The sequence below is a fragment of the Argentina silus genome, assembly GCF_951799395.1.
Source record: "Argentina silus genome assembly, chromosome: 15".
NCBI lineage: Eukaryota > Metazoa > Chordata > Actinopteri > Argentiniformes > Argentinidae > Argentina > Argentina silus.
Genome location: NC_139669.1, coordinates 15,374,326 through 15,387,385, shown reverse-complemented (window position 1 = coordinate 15,387,385; position 13,060 = coordinate 15,374,326). Strand labels below are relative to the sequence as shown.

General features: G+C 44.1%; 3 protein-coding genes across 6 annotated transcripts in view; 1 reads left to right on the top strand and 2 right to left on the bottom strand.

Annotated features, from left to right (window-relative positions):
• apbb2a (amyloid beta (A4) precursor protein-binding, family B, member 2a) overlaps positions 1-3,299 on the bottom strand; it is a 25,934-nt gene extending 22,635 nt beyond the window's left edge. For 2 of the 3 annotated variants that reach the window (XM_083686386.1, XM_083686388.1), the window contains exons 1-3: positions 3,168-3,294; positions 2,086-2,185; positions 1-479 (exon numbers count right to left, since the gene is read on the bottom strand). The exon at positions 1-479 is cut by the window's left edge and continues 847 nt beyond it. In XM_083686386.1, coding sequence (XP_083542512.1) covers positions 1-435 — 435 coding nt within the window. In that variant the 5' untranslated portion in view covers positions 436-479; positions 2,086-2,185; positions 3,168-3,294. Of the gene's footprint in view, positions 480-2,085; positions 2,186-3,167 lie in introns of all 3 variants that reach the window. The other variant, XM_083686387.1, reaches the window with a different exon arrangement.
• Positions 3,300-3,817: 518 nt separating this feature from the next.
• On the bottom strand, positions 3,818-9,216 carry dele1 (DAP3 binding cell death enhancer 1). Its single transcript, XM_083685866.1, has 12 exons — positions 9,018-9,216; positions 8,079-8,181; positions 7,669-7,771; positions 7,390-7,543; positions 7,041-7,250; positions 6,800-6,879; positions 6,540-6,633; positions 6,181-6,323; positions 5,764-5,922; positions 5,532-5,624; positions 5,166-5,319; positions 3,818-5,013 (listed from the first exon to the last, which is right to left on the bottom strand). The coding sequence occupies exons 1-12, from the start codon at positions 9,046-9,048 to the stop codon at positions 4,766-4,768; spliced, it is 1,572 nt and encodes a 523-aa protein (XP_083541992.1). The 5' UTR covers positions 9,049-9,216; the 3' UTR covers positions 3,818-4,765.
• Positions 9,217-9,948: 732 nt separating this feature from the next.
• fam13b (family with sequence similarity 13 member B) overlaps positions 9,949-13,060 on the top strand; it is a 32,336-nt gene continuing 29,224 nt past the window's right edge. For both annotated transcript variants that reach the window (XM_083685739.1, XM_083685737.1), the window contains exons 1-2: positions 9,949-10,182; positions 11,943-12,098. The gene's annotated coding sequence lies outside the window, so the exon portion shown is untranslated. The remainder of the gene's footprint in view (positions 10,183-11,942; positions 12,099-13,060) is intronic.

Sequence of the window (13,060 nt, the reverse complement as noted above, 5' to 3'; positions counted from 1 at the left end):
CTCCTGCTGCTGCTGAGTCTCCGCCTTCCGCTGCAGGTTGGCTCCGTTCTTGGCCAGCTTGGGGTTGGTGTTGGAAAATGAGGAGGAGTAGGAGGAAGAGTAGAGGGCGGAGGATGAAGAGGACTTGGTGGGGAGGCCTCTGCCCTTGGTGGGGGGCTGGTTACGGGCTGGGGGGGCGAGGGTGTCGCTGAGCCCCATGGCGCTGCGCACGCTGGTCATGGCGTACCTATGGCGACTCTTGGGCAGCGTGGCGGAACCTCCGGTCTCCATGCCAACCGACTCCTTTATGACGTCACGGCCCAGCAGCTGGTTGTAGGAGGAGCGGAGGCTGAGGGAGGTGGGAGGGGCCGCCGAAGGGCCGCCGTGGTTCGCCAGGTCCACCGAGGAAGGGGAGGAGCCACTGCGGGACAGAGGCGGGGTTTCGACGGACATCATGGTGGCCGAGAGCACACGTGGAGAGAGAGAGAGTCCCTGCAGGCCTGAGGAGAGAGGAGCAGCTCACTCAGAGGGCATGACAACACAAGGAAACACTCATCCATGAGGCACAGTGTGTATCACAGTCTTTGTGTGCCAGACATTAGTCCTGGGCTGGGCACACACACACATACACACACACACACACACACACACACACACACACACTCACACACAGTCACACACACAGTCTCACACACACACACACACACCTAACATCTGATACTGATGACATCACCCATTTACATAGCTATACGCTGCTTGAGGCGAACTCGGCCTCAGCTGTTCTCCATGTGTGATGAGTTGAGGTCACAGGACTGGGTTTGAGGGCATTGAGACAAAGCACATGACTCAACGAATCCAATTGAGAGACAGTAACACACATTAATAAAGATACCCTACAGCTCCATAGAGTTAGACAGACCACCTGACCCATTCACATTACCAGTGCTGTGATGTGTTGCCATGGCATTCAAACAGAATCAAAGGCCTTTACTGTTGCACAATCTAGCAACCAATCGACCATTAGCAGAGAGTTTTATCGACGCATTCTGGTGAGGTCTGTAACTAAACCCCTCCAGTAACACTCCCCTCCCTCTCTCACATCTGGTTAAAATGTCACTGTTGAAAACACCATGCCAATTCTTAAACACCAAACCTATTACCTGGGCCTTCTTCTCTTGACAACTTTAGCAAACACTAGACACACCATAAATCTATGAATCATTAATCCAGAAACAATCTGCAATGACAGGCCTAAACAGAGAGCACCTATTGTGGGGAGATCTACAGTACAAGCCAGGCCTCAACCCTAACCCTAACCCTAACCCTAACCCTAACCCTAACCCTGCTAACTGGCTAACTATCCGTCAGATGACCAGTAGTGTGCTGGTAGTGGCAGATAGATACAGCCAGACTGGGTTGGGATCTACTGATATCATCATCATCATCATCACCCCCCTGTCTACCTAATGAATGAACAAACATGCACACACATGCATGGTCACACACACGCACGCACGCACGCACGCACGCACGCACGCACACACGCACACACGCACACACGCACACACGCACACACACACACACACAGGTACAGAAATTCATGGAAAGATGGAAAACAAATCCACAGCAGATTTCAGAACAGACAAGGCCTTGGGAAAAGCAAAAGAAGGCATTCTAGGAGAAGCAAATCCCCATACAGAGCAATTTCTTCATGCTGGTCCCTCATCCCTTCCCTCTGACACTCAAAACAACAACAACAACAACAATAATCTGTAGTGCAAAGACTGCTCCCTATATACACTAGATGATATTAAACATGAGGGTAAATAACAGGGTAAATCAACATGTTTACCACGTCAGTCAGCTTTTACCAGATATGACCTCGTACATCCAATCTTCCCCTCCCCTCTCCCATACATAAGGCCTTGAACTACTGATTCTAGGACATGTTTTGACGTTTAGCTAGCACTGTTTTAAGGTTAGCATGTAGGGACAGATGGATTAGTGTCTGTCAGAGAAACCTTGAGCTAAACAAAGCTGTCAAGCAGTCACAAAGTGGCAACATATTTATGACCCATTGTCTTGCTTTGCATCGACAGTACATACAGTATGTCTCAGAGTTGGGGAGAGAGTTGCTAGATCCAGACTGAGATAGCAGGTTTTTTCCCCTGACGGTGCAAGTCTTGATTAGCTGAATGAAGTCAGACTAAATAGGGGAGAGAGAGAGATGTGTTATTAGTGAGAGAGGACAATGACACAGCAGTTCTCAGCAGGGCACTGAGTACACAGCGGCACTTAGCAGCGGTTGCATTCAATAAATCTATTGTGTTCCAATCACTGTACTGTACAGTAGGTATTGTCACAGTCAATGGACCACCTGTGTCTTTTTTCAAATAGCAGTCTTTTTAAAGCACCTAGATATTGGTTTGATACAAAGTGTACTGATCTAATAGCAGGATTAATGAGTGTGAGGAGCTGGTGTTGACAGAATAATCATTCATCTCTGTGCTATTGGTAGCAGGTGTGAGAGCAGCAAGTGCGTAACACTTCACGCAGGTCACAGGTTTGTTTTAGTAGTCTGGGTATTCACAGGTGTGTGCACTGAGAATAGGTTAATGTGGATTCAGAGCACATTTCATCGACACTGTATCTACAGCTGCAACAGGCCAGGGGGCTTGGGTCTCTTTGGGTCTCTCCAGCCAAGAGTAAGTCATCAATTGAGGATCATTTCCTTGAATTAGTGAGGGCCTCAGGCACAAATGTTTTCCAATAAGTGTGACAACATTGGAAAGTCTGGCCATAATAAGAAAGAGGCTATATGATAGGCCACATGTAACAAACAATAATAAAATAGAACAATTCAACTTAAAAGTATATGTTTACAGTTGTCACTATGGGTGGAGTATTTTTGGGTCTTCTTTTCCACTGACTTGAACAGTATATTGCTATGTTTCCTCCCTGAAGCCTTATAACCAATGTCAACATATAAATAAACCTGCAATCTACTGCAGAGGACGCAAACAGGAGTTGCCAATTATGGAAAAAAGCTAGGACACTGTCGATAGCTAACAGACGCAGTAAATCATTCCTCCCTCTCTCTCTCTTCCTGGCGTCACCCACCCAAGATCTCCCCATCACCGCACTAAGCGGCGAACGCACCCACCGAACATTTATTTGCATTCACTCACCGCGTTTGACAACCAGGTTTCTATGTCTCCGGCGCTCCAACGGCGACACTAATGTAGGACAGCAGAGGGACGCCCGCTTTTAAGCGCTAGTCCTCCTGTAGCCTACCCGTATTGGATCACATCACATCACCCTCCTTGGTCTCCTCCCGTGCTGGTACCGCTCTCTCTGCGCCACTGCCTCCCGAAGCGTCGCGTCGCTCTGGAGCTCCAACGGCCCAATCAGAGCGTCGGACGCAGGACGCGGTGTGTGCGCAGAGCCACAGACCCATAATAAATCTGCTCCATGTTATTTCATAATGTAATGGAAATCACAGATAATTTGACCATTACGTCATTTTTAGGACTGGAGTATTTGGGGTAATATAAGACATCTTATGTATATTGCCCTTACCTACCTGGAAGAGCTAAGACTACCAGACACCTTTTTTTGCTCTTAAATGTCTTTATATTATTCTTTAAACTGTTTGAAAGGTGCATTGTGTAATGCTTTGAACAAATATTGTCTTGACAATATGACAATATGACAGTCCATCTGGCCACAACAGTAGAATTAGACATGACTTTTTCTGCAAAGCCTCAAGTTATTGCTTAAGCTCACAAGAAGTTGCAGGACAATGAAAGTGAAACATGACTACAAGAGAGACAATAAGTTTTGTTCATAGAAAATAGCTTGTTTATTGATATAACCGAAGAAACATCTTGTGCGCTCAACCGTAGTGCTCCTAAGGCATGGAGAGCATAATTCTCACATATTATTCAGATTCACATGACAACCACTAAAGCTGCTCTGGGTAAACAATTCAACATTTGTATCGGCAACAGATAATATTAGGTTGTTGCAGCAATATTGTAATCATTTTCATTGTGCACTATTCGGCAGGGTTGGACCGTTCAACACTTTGATGAGAACAACGATTGACAAATTAGATTGTAGTTCATGATGATCTTACCCAGAACTATTCTGTAACATGTTTGTTTTCATTCACAGTTCACTTTTGTAAGAAAGTCTAGTTCATTCACTGTCATAAAACAGACTGTTCTTTTTCTGTGTTTATCATACCTATGATGACAACCAAAATTGCATGTTTTACAGTTGTGAATGGGATTCAATTCAACACCCTAACTGGAGAGGGAGAATTAAGTAAACACCAAAGATACTTTCAAAGACATACCAAGGCACATTATATCCAGAAACCACATCCCTACACTTAGGACAGATCATAGTATAAAATATAAAAACTGGCCAGGATTAAATGGAGAGAGGACACAGAGAAGGCAAAACTGTGGTAAAAACTAACAAGCTAAAGCCATACAAAAAAAAAAAAAGAAAAAAAGTCAATAGCATCCTTTTGAACCCATATCAATGTCTCCCATACTTACATACACACTTCTTTGCAATCTTCAACACATTGGCCTATGGCCAAAGACACACACAGACATACATAAACATACATGCATACATCACATACATACTTCTCTAGCTACAAGTACAGAGACAGTAACCTTGGTGATAACCAAATGCTTAAAACATGTCAACTCCTCTATCTGGTCATCCCTACTCGATGAACCATGCGTATGCTAGCTACCCATTTAACGAGCTAACCCATCCCTATAGTCCACTGACAGGCGTTGCCCTTGGTGCTGGGGGGTAGGGGGTGCAGGTGGAGGGGGATGGAGGACAGGGAGGTTGAGGAGCTGATGCTCCCTGTGCTCCAGGAGTGGGGTAGAGGCAGAGAGGGGCCAGTGGACAGGGGGACAAGGCCGCTCAGTGTCGAGAGCGATCGACGCAGGCGGTCGGCCGCGGAGAAGCAAGGAGCAGAACGGATAGAGTGAAGGACTGCTTCCTCTGGGGAGAGGGAGAGAGAGAGAGAAATCATGTTCATATCTATGAGAAGGATAGAAGCCATCTTTGTAGTCCATTTCTATGTTAAGATGTACATCGTGGGAAGTCATTGTAAATCATATTGGGGGGGGGGTTCTGTCTGTGGGTGCCCTTACCCTCCACTCCACAAGGGGGAGTTAGTAAGTTCTTGGCCTGGCTGTTTCCTGCCTGGGCTGCCCGCTGGTAGAACCCCACTGCAGTCCTGAAGCATGGGCGCACCCCGAACCCACTCTCATAACACTGACCCAGGAACAGCAGAGCATTACTGTCCTACACAGGTACACAAACACACACACACACAGAATAACACGCATCAGCATTACATCGTAATGATCTGAGAACGGGCTGAATGACGAATGTGAAATGTGACAAGGTAGATGTATGCAGTGGAAGGCTAGAAAAACAGGCATATCCACATGTCTAGTGTACATGTATAGAGGCAAAAGCATTATAGATGCCTGGACCCAGTGTGATGCACTTACTCCACTCTCTGCTGCCATCTTCAGGTAATGCACTGACTTACGCCCATCTCTGATTGGCTCCTTTGAGAACAGAGAGCCCAGATACACCTGCGCCTGAGACAGAGGATGGGAAATAGAAAAGGGGGAAAGAAAGGGGGGAAATTAAAGACAAAATGAGTGGAGGACATGAAACTGCAAAACAAATAAAATTGTTTAAAATTACAGAAATATCCAATTCTACATGGCTTCTGACCTCTCTGAGGCCTGCTGAGGCAGCTAGTTCCAGAAGGCTGATGGCTGTGTTCATGTCCTCTGTGCTCTGCTGCCCCCTGCTGCTCAGGAACAGCTTAGCATAGCGGTACTGAGCCTGACTGTGTCCGCCTGCTGCTGCCTGACTGTAGTAGTGAAGAGCCTGGAGAAAGAGAGAGGAAGAGTTGAAGCAGCATCTAAATACAATGTGTGTGTGTGTGTGTGTGTGTGTGTGTGTGTGTGTGTGTGTGTGTGTGTGTGTGTGCAGTCACTCCACTGTTTACCAATCCAAAGTTGAGAGAGAAAGTGTATTTGTATTAGTGCTACCTGCAGACTCAGGGCTAGGCAGATATGTGTGTTTGTGTGTGTGTGTGTTCAGGTTCATTAATATTATGTAAATCTGTGTGTGTGTGAAGCTAACCTTCTGGTGATCTTTGCAGATGCCCCTGCCCCTCTCATAGCAGACCCCTGTGTTGAACTGGGCTTTGCTGTAACCCTGTCGCGCGGAGGCCAGGAAACAAGAGAAGGCTGTCTCATTGTCCCCACTTTTGGCACTCTCCAGACCTTAAACCCAAAGAGGAAGTTACACACAGGAAGTGGCCTATTGGACCTCCAAAAAAAAGAGAGTGATTATTTGCTGAGATTCATTGTGCACAAAAGACTGTTGCCAAATAATGCTTGACTAAACATCTAGCTCTATCTGGACACTCTTAGTATCTTAGACAGTGTAAACACAACCGTCTTACTCTCACTGACTCTCTCTCTCTCTCATGCCATTACCGATGATGTTGAGGATGACAGGTATGCTGGCATCAGCCACGTGTCTGAGGTTCTGTGCTGCTCCCGCCAACCTCTCCTCAGTGCTCAGAGAATCCTGAGGGATACAGAGGGGCGAGGACACAGAGTTACCCTAAGAACACGTCCAAGGAAGGAAGTAGAAGTTTTATTCTGAGCTATGTGATGACATATTACAGAGATAAAACAGTAGAAAACAGTCTAATGGAAGTAACAAAATAACATTTGAGAGAAAGGAGTCTCACATTGTCATTCTCCAGCTCAAGCTGTCCTGGACCTCTGTGATTCTCTTTAGGAGGGGAGGACTCTGAAAATGATGGTTCCTCTGTAAAACAGAACCAAATCATCAACGATGTGCACTCAGCCAGGTAAACCCTTGAGAGCACAGAAAAACGACCCATTTCATGGATGTGGAGAATTAGTTAATAATCCTGAATCTCATTTTAGAATCTTAAGGTAAAGGTAGAATAGTAGATTGAGTCTAACCTGGTCCAGAAGATTCCTGGCAAGGAGCTGGTCTCTGGTGGTTCGAGAAGGAAGAGTCAGCAGTCAGATGGTCAGAATCGTGGTCAGTGCTGCTGAGGCTGCTGTTCCCCTCACTGCTGCTGCTCTGCTCCTGAACCTGGGCCTGTCTCTCTGGCGCCCCCCCCAAGCAGCCCACAGTCCTTACTCTGGGCAGGACATCACGTCTAGACACTGGACACACCAAAGGAAGGGGATAAGACTCATTTAGTTACAAATGCGTACAAAAAGGGCTCATATGGGCTTTGGAGTTTGGAATACAACAAGCGGACCGATGCCTTGCTTGTGATTGGTTGGGTGTAGCAGAACTCACATATCTCCAGCAGGACGCGATAGCCACACTTGTGGAGGTGGGCTGGTACCGCTGCCAGGTGTCCAGTGTTTGGGGTTGGGCTGGGCTCGCCCCCGGAGGAGAACTTAGAGTGGATCTTCCTACAGATCTGCATGAACACAATCGCAGCTGCACCCTGTGGAAAAAGATCACCATCATCATCTTCATCATAATCATCATGTATGTATGTATGTATGTATGTATGTATGTATGTATATCAGTCAGTCTGTCTGTATGTATGTCTGTATGTCCAGGCCATACCCAGCCCACAGCATCCAAGGCAGTGTAGCGGGGGAGCCCAGCGTAGAAGAACTGAGACGTCTTCCTCTTCCACCTCTTCTCTCCATCCTCCCCTTTCTGAAAACTGAGAGAAAAGTAGGAAGTGAAAAGAGAGAGAGAGAAAGAGGGAGAATTAATACATCTCTTTCTCTCCCTGCCTTTACTCTGAAATGTTTAAGCATTGGTAGTTTCTAGTCTGCTATTCAAAGTCATTACAGTAGGAGCCTCAATGAGATTGCAGAGAGGGGGTTTGTCCCAAATTTCCCCAAACAGCATGATGCATGTACCGCCAACTGCAAGGCTGGCACAGAGAGCCTCACGCCTCACGATGGGTAAGGAGGGAGAAAGAAAACAATGAAAGGAGGATGAGGATGGAGATGTGAAGTACATACCTGCTGTCGGGGGAGTGTCGGCCAGTGGATAGTGTGGAGGTGTTGTCCACTTGGTGATTCTGAAACAGGCGTAAGGGCGCGTTGCCATGGCACCGGCTCAACGCTAGGAGTGGAAGGTGAGAATGGAGACAGTTAGCATAGAAGTGATAGTTTGGAGTCAGAGTCAGTTTTGTTGACTTCAAACGGCAAATCATCTCTTTCAACCATTCTGTGCAACCCAGAGCAGCTTATGGATACTTCAAAATCAAATCAAAGTTGATTTATCATGTGAACACAGGATACTGCTGTAAATGTACAATGAAATGCTTATTCCAAGCTACCTCTCAACACAGCAGTGAATATCGGGATAGGATTAAAACAAAAACAGAACTTCCTCAGTGTGTGTGTGTCTTTCTAGTAGGCCCATAATTTGTATAGGGTTAAACAGACAACACAAGTTCAAGTTACTCGTGTATTCTGTGCAATATAAGTTATATCGATAATGACCAAACCATAAATGGAGGTTGAAGTGTCTTCATACACTGCAACAATGGCTTTGTTGTTATGTAAACAAGTCCAACCGGCTACCGCCAAAACAGACCGGGTAGATAGCTAGGACTCTCAGGGCAGTGAAATAGCAAAACACTCCTGGTGTGTTTGATTTGTGGAGTAAAAACTACTAACATCTGAGGAGTTAGGAACTGTGAAAACTGTCCCTGCCTCTGACAGCTACCTTAAATAGACTTCCTGGATTCCAGAACTTGCTTGCAAAGTGCCTTCCTGTCAAGATAAAAGTAAAACTACACCTGCGCTGTCAAGAAAATTAATTCTGATTCACCAAATAAAACAACGTTTGAGACCCATTAAGCTCATTTTCAATCCTTGCACATAGAGCATAGGCGTAAGTAAAGTAAGCTAGCAGCTAGCTAGAATGAACTGTCAAGTCAAGGACATTCTTACCTCTTCCAACCAACCCTTGCAATCTCCACATGTTTCCTGTTGCTAGAGCGAGTTTCAAGATCAATGTTGTTGCATGTTTGTCATGGCTACATAGGGATTTTTAGAAATTCATCGGGAAAGTCCGCTCGCCCCATGGGTGCCAGACAGTGGCTACCGTTGCCTAGCTTGCTGAAACTGGCCTGACACTAAAAAAGAAAAGCATGGATCAGTCACGAGTTATTTTGGAAGCAAAGCGACGTCATTCGGAAATGGCCAAACGTCGGTAAAAAAAAGTAATGCAAGAAGGTCTGCAACGTCCTAGTGCCATCTAGCGGCCTTATTTATGGTGAGGACATTGCCAGTTTATTCCAATAGTATCCTCTCCAATTACACATATATGATTTTTAGCTGACGCTTTTATCCAAAGCGACTTCCATTGCAGTGAGTGAGCATACATCTTTCAGTATATATGGTCCCAGGGGGAATCAAACCCACAACCTAAGCGCTGTTAGCGCCATGCTCTACCAACTGAGCCACAGAGAACCACTCGTTGCCACGGAGTCTGACTGAGTGGTCTGCCAATAACTGATAGATTGAATTTGAATCATTGTTAATATAGCCAAAATTGTCTCAAATAATGTGTCAAGCTTCCCCGGCCCCCTCTTGGGGGGTGGAACGAGCTGCTTGCTGCTCAGTGAATTGGTTTGTTGCTGCTCTTTTATTGTGGTAATGAAGTGCCTTGTAATGACAGAGCCCTCAAAACACAGACACACACTGGGGTGTGTGTCCTTAATGGTCTATTTGTATTTGTTTGTAAACTATTTTCTTTAAGAGTTATTTGTCTGATCCTTTGTCTTGACAGAGGGGGGCGCTGCTGGACTGTTGTTTTTTTTCCCTTCACATCAGCTCGCTCCCGAAAAAGAGAACGTGCATTAGTACGGATACTGTTGTGGGTGTGTGAGGACGTTTCACTAAGGACGAGCTACGAGCGGTTAACGGCGAATGAATTTGAGGAAACAGGAGCAACGGAATTAATATATTCGAATAGCTAGCTAAATGTTCTCGACATCGTTTTCCCAGTATCTGTTTAATTTAGATCAAAAGTAGTCATCAGTTTAGACGTCAAACAAAAAGACAAAACGAAAATTTATGGTTCTAGCTCTCGGTTCCTCTTGGATTTGACCTGGTAGGTGCATAACATTCGTTTCGATTCGGTTGATGCTCTCTGGTTAAACCCAGGTCGCTAGCTTATTAAGCTAGTTCGCCAGTATTTCCTGTTGATTAGCTAGCCATTGATGGTGTTATGTGCCGTTATTTAGCTGCATACCTGCTTGACTAACTATATTTATTTATTATTCTGTAGCGCCAAGCTAGTTGGTCGTTTATACAGGGGTTTAGCTGATGCAAGCTAACGTCGATGGAATTGCAGAAGCTAGCTCTAACGATTTAGCTTGGCTAAACTAGCTAGCAACCGACGTACCGTCAGTCCTGAAATAGGTTGTGGTAGCTTACTAGCTTGTTGACATATGACACGACCACACAAATACATAGCATGTTTTATTGTCTTACAAACACTGAAATTCGTAGGTAGGTGGCTAATTCATAATTTGGTTGTCTATTTGAATTAATGTGCGAGTTAGTTAGGTATAGCAAAGTAGCTAACTGAGCAGTCTGCTAATTATTTAGCTTAAGCCTTTACTAGCCAACGTTATCTATTTGAATCTCTTACTATGAACAGGATGACATTTATTTGCTGATTTACGTTTCTGTTCATGCGTGAGACATGATTTGCTATTTAAACCATTTTTGTAAGCTTGAAGCGCCATTAGAGATGGTGCTCGAGTTAACGTAGACTGTTTAGTTTTATTCAGCCAACGGGGATTAATTGTCTGTACCTAGTGGGTGCTGTCTCCAGAAGATTCAACAGCCATATTGCATAATTCGCATTCTTTGCAGGGCTACTTCAAAATAATGTCTTCCGCACCCAATTTATTTTTGTATGCAAGCAATGTTGTGAATACCCTGCTGTTATTTTCTTTGGAGTAACTGTCTGCGACGCAATGCTAGTACACCGTGAAATTTAGCTGATATAACTTGATTTTGTGTAGGCCTATACCCTATATTAGACAGTAAATATGGTTATGCTGTAGGCTACTCCGATATAGAGGCAAAGAACGACAGGAAAATTGGTGGTAATGATGGAGAATGATTGATGATTTGGCTGCTTGGTACCACGTTCATCTAGGCGATGAAACTGCAGCTTTTAAGACGGTTAGGCCGAATTAGCTTTTATTTATTTATTTATTTTATTTGTCTGGCACATGAGCCAATAATAATTGTTTTTCAGTGAAATCATTGCATGGCCCACTCATATTTTATTAGTAATACAGTTGAGAGATGAGTCTCAGTCTGGAAATGTAACCACTCAAATTCATAGACAGGTCTGGATGCAAGGACTGTCTGTAGAAGCATCATTTCTACCAAGTGGAATAAGGACATGTTTGGTACATGTTTTGATGGTATCTAAACAGCAATGTGAATTAATTGTTTTAGACCTAATTCCTGTTGTATCAGGCCAGGTAGAACACTGCAAGTCCACTCAGTCACACCATTTATAAAATGTCATAGAATTTGAAAGTGTGCATTGCAGACGGAACGTAAGGGGATTTTATAAATGAATTGATGAAGTCAGCGACATAATCAACTGCATCGCTGAGTTGTTCAGTCAAATGTATAAGCTGGGGATTTTCCATTGTGGTGCCTAGTTTATATATGATCATGTGTATGCTTAGTTAGACACTGTTTTTCTTTTGTGTAAAATTAACTTGAGGACATGGAAAGTCTCTTCTGTGCATGGATAGTAATGTCATTTTTCCCATAAAAGAGTGGGAACATATCCATTCGATACTTTATTCTCTCCTCGTTTTCCCCTCGTTTCCCTTTCAGCATAGTTAAGGTCCTGCATAGGATTTGCGGTGTGTCAATGAGGAACTACAGGCTGATCTTTTGCCATAACCTGAAGCAGCCATAGATGACCATTCCATTCACTGCAAGTGAGTGGAGCCGGAGATAAGGTGAACTTGGTGTTTTAAGTGATAAACGGTGAGTACCTCCAACACGGCATTCTCCAGTTTTAAAGCCATTTAGATCTGCATGACTGTACTGTCTTGATCTTCAACTGTGTTTAGAGAAAATGTTTAACAAATGCGTCATTCCATAAAATCAAAAAAAAATGGCAAATGTTGACCTTTTTGATTCTGTAAGCTTCCATAAACGGTTTAAAAACTACAATAGTTGAACGTTTGCACTACACTGTAAATTGCCTCCCACTGTGAAAATATTGTAGTCATTGCTCCTACACTGCACCCTTTTGCACTACTTTTGCACTACCACTGTAATACCACTGTAATTTCTTTATTGTTACTTATTGCTTTTTATTACTACTTTATTATATTGTATTGTTGATTTGACTGTTGTTGTACGAGGAGCTAGATTCATAAACCATTTCACTATATCACTTACGGTTTACGATGTAAGTGACCAATAACATTTGATTTGGTTTTAATTGTGGTAACCTTGAAAGAAGGTCAGTGAGGTAAAGTCATATAGAATGACTCAAATGGTAACCCAGAAACTCTGCAAGCATTGTGTCCATCCTGTTAGCCCATTTTTTACTATTACACCACTATTACTGAGTATCACTGAGCTAGAAATCGAAAGTGTTTTCCATTCAGATTTGCTTCACTAGAAATGAACTTGATGTGTAAAAAGACAGTTCTCCAATGCAAGTCTTGTGTTTCATTTCTCATTGATTACATTGTGTTGGGTTCATTTCAATTTTGGCTTTGTGGTCGCTCTAAAAATGGATCCAAGGCTTGCAGTGGCGTTTCCGGCTAAGACGTTAGGTGTGAAACATGCCTAGAGGTGGAGCTAGCCTGTCATGCATATTTGTGGGAGGCACGAGTGTTGCTTTAAGTTGTTAAGAGTCCAGGCATTACGCTTAAGAGCCAAAAGGCTGAGAATTTTATTAAGAATTTGGGCATTTAGGAATGTCTCTAAAGGCT

Coding starts and splice junctions, on each gene's coding strand:
- dele1 (XM_083685866.1), bottom strand. CDS start 9,048: ATGTGGAGATTGCAAGGGTTGGTTGGAAGAG. Junction 8,182..9,017: donor GCAAGGGTTGGTTGGAAGAG/GTAAGAATGTCC, acceptor TTCCACTCCTAG/CGTTGAGCCGGTGCCATGGC. Junction 5,320..5,531: donor AGATGGCAGCAGAGAGTGGA/GTAAGTGCATCA, acceptor GTACCTGTGTAG/GACAGTAATGCTCTGCTGTT.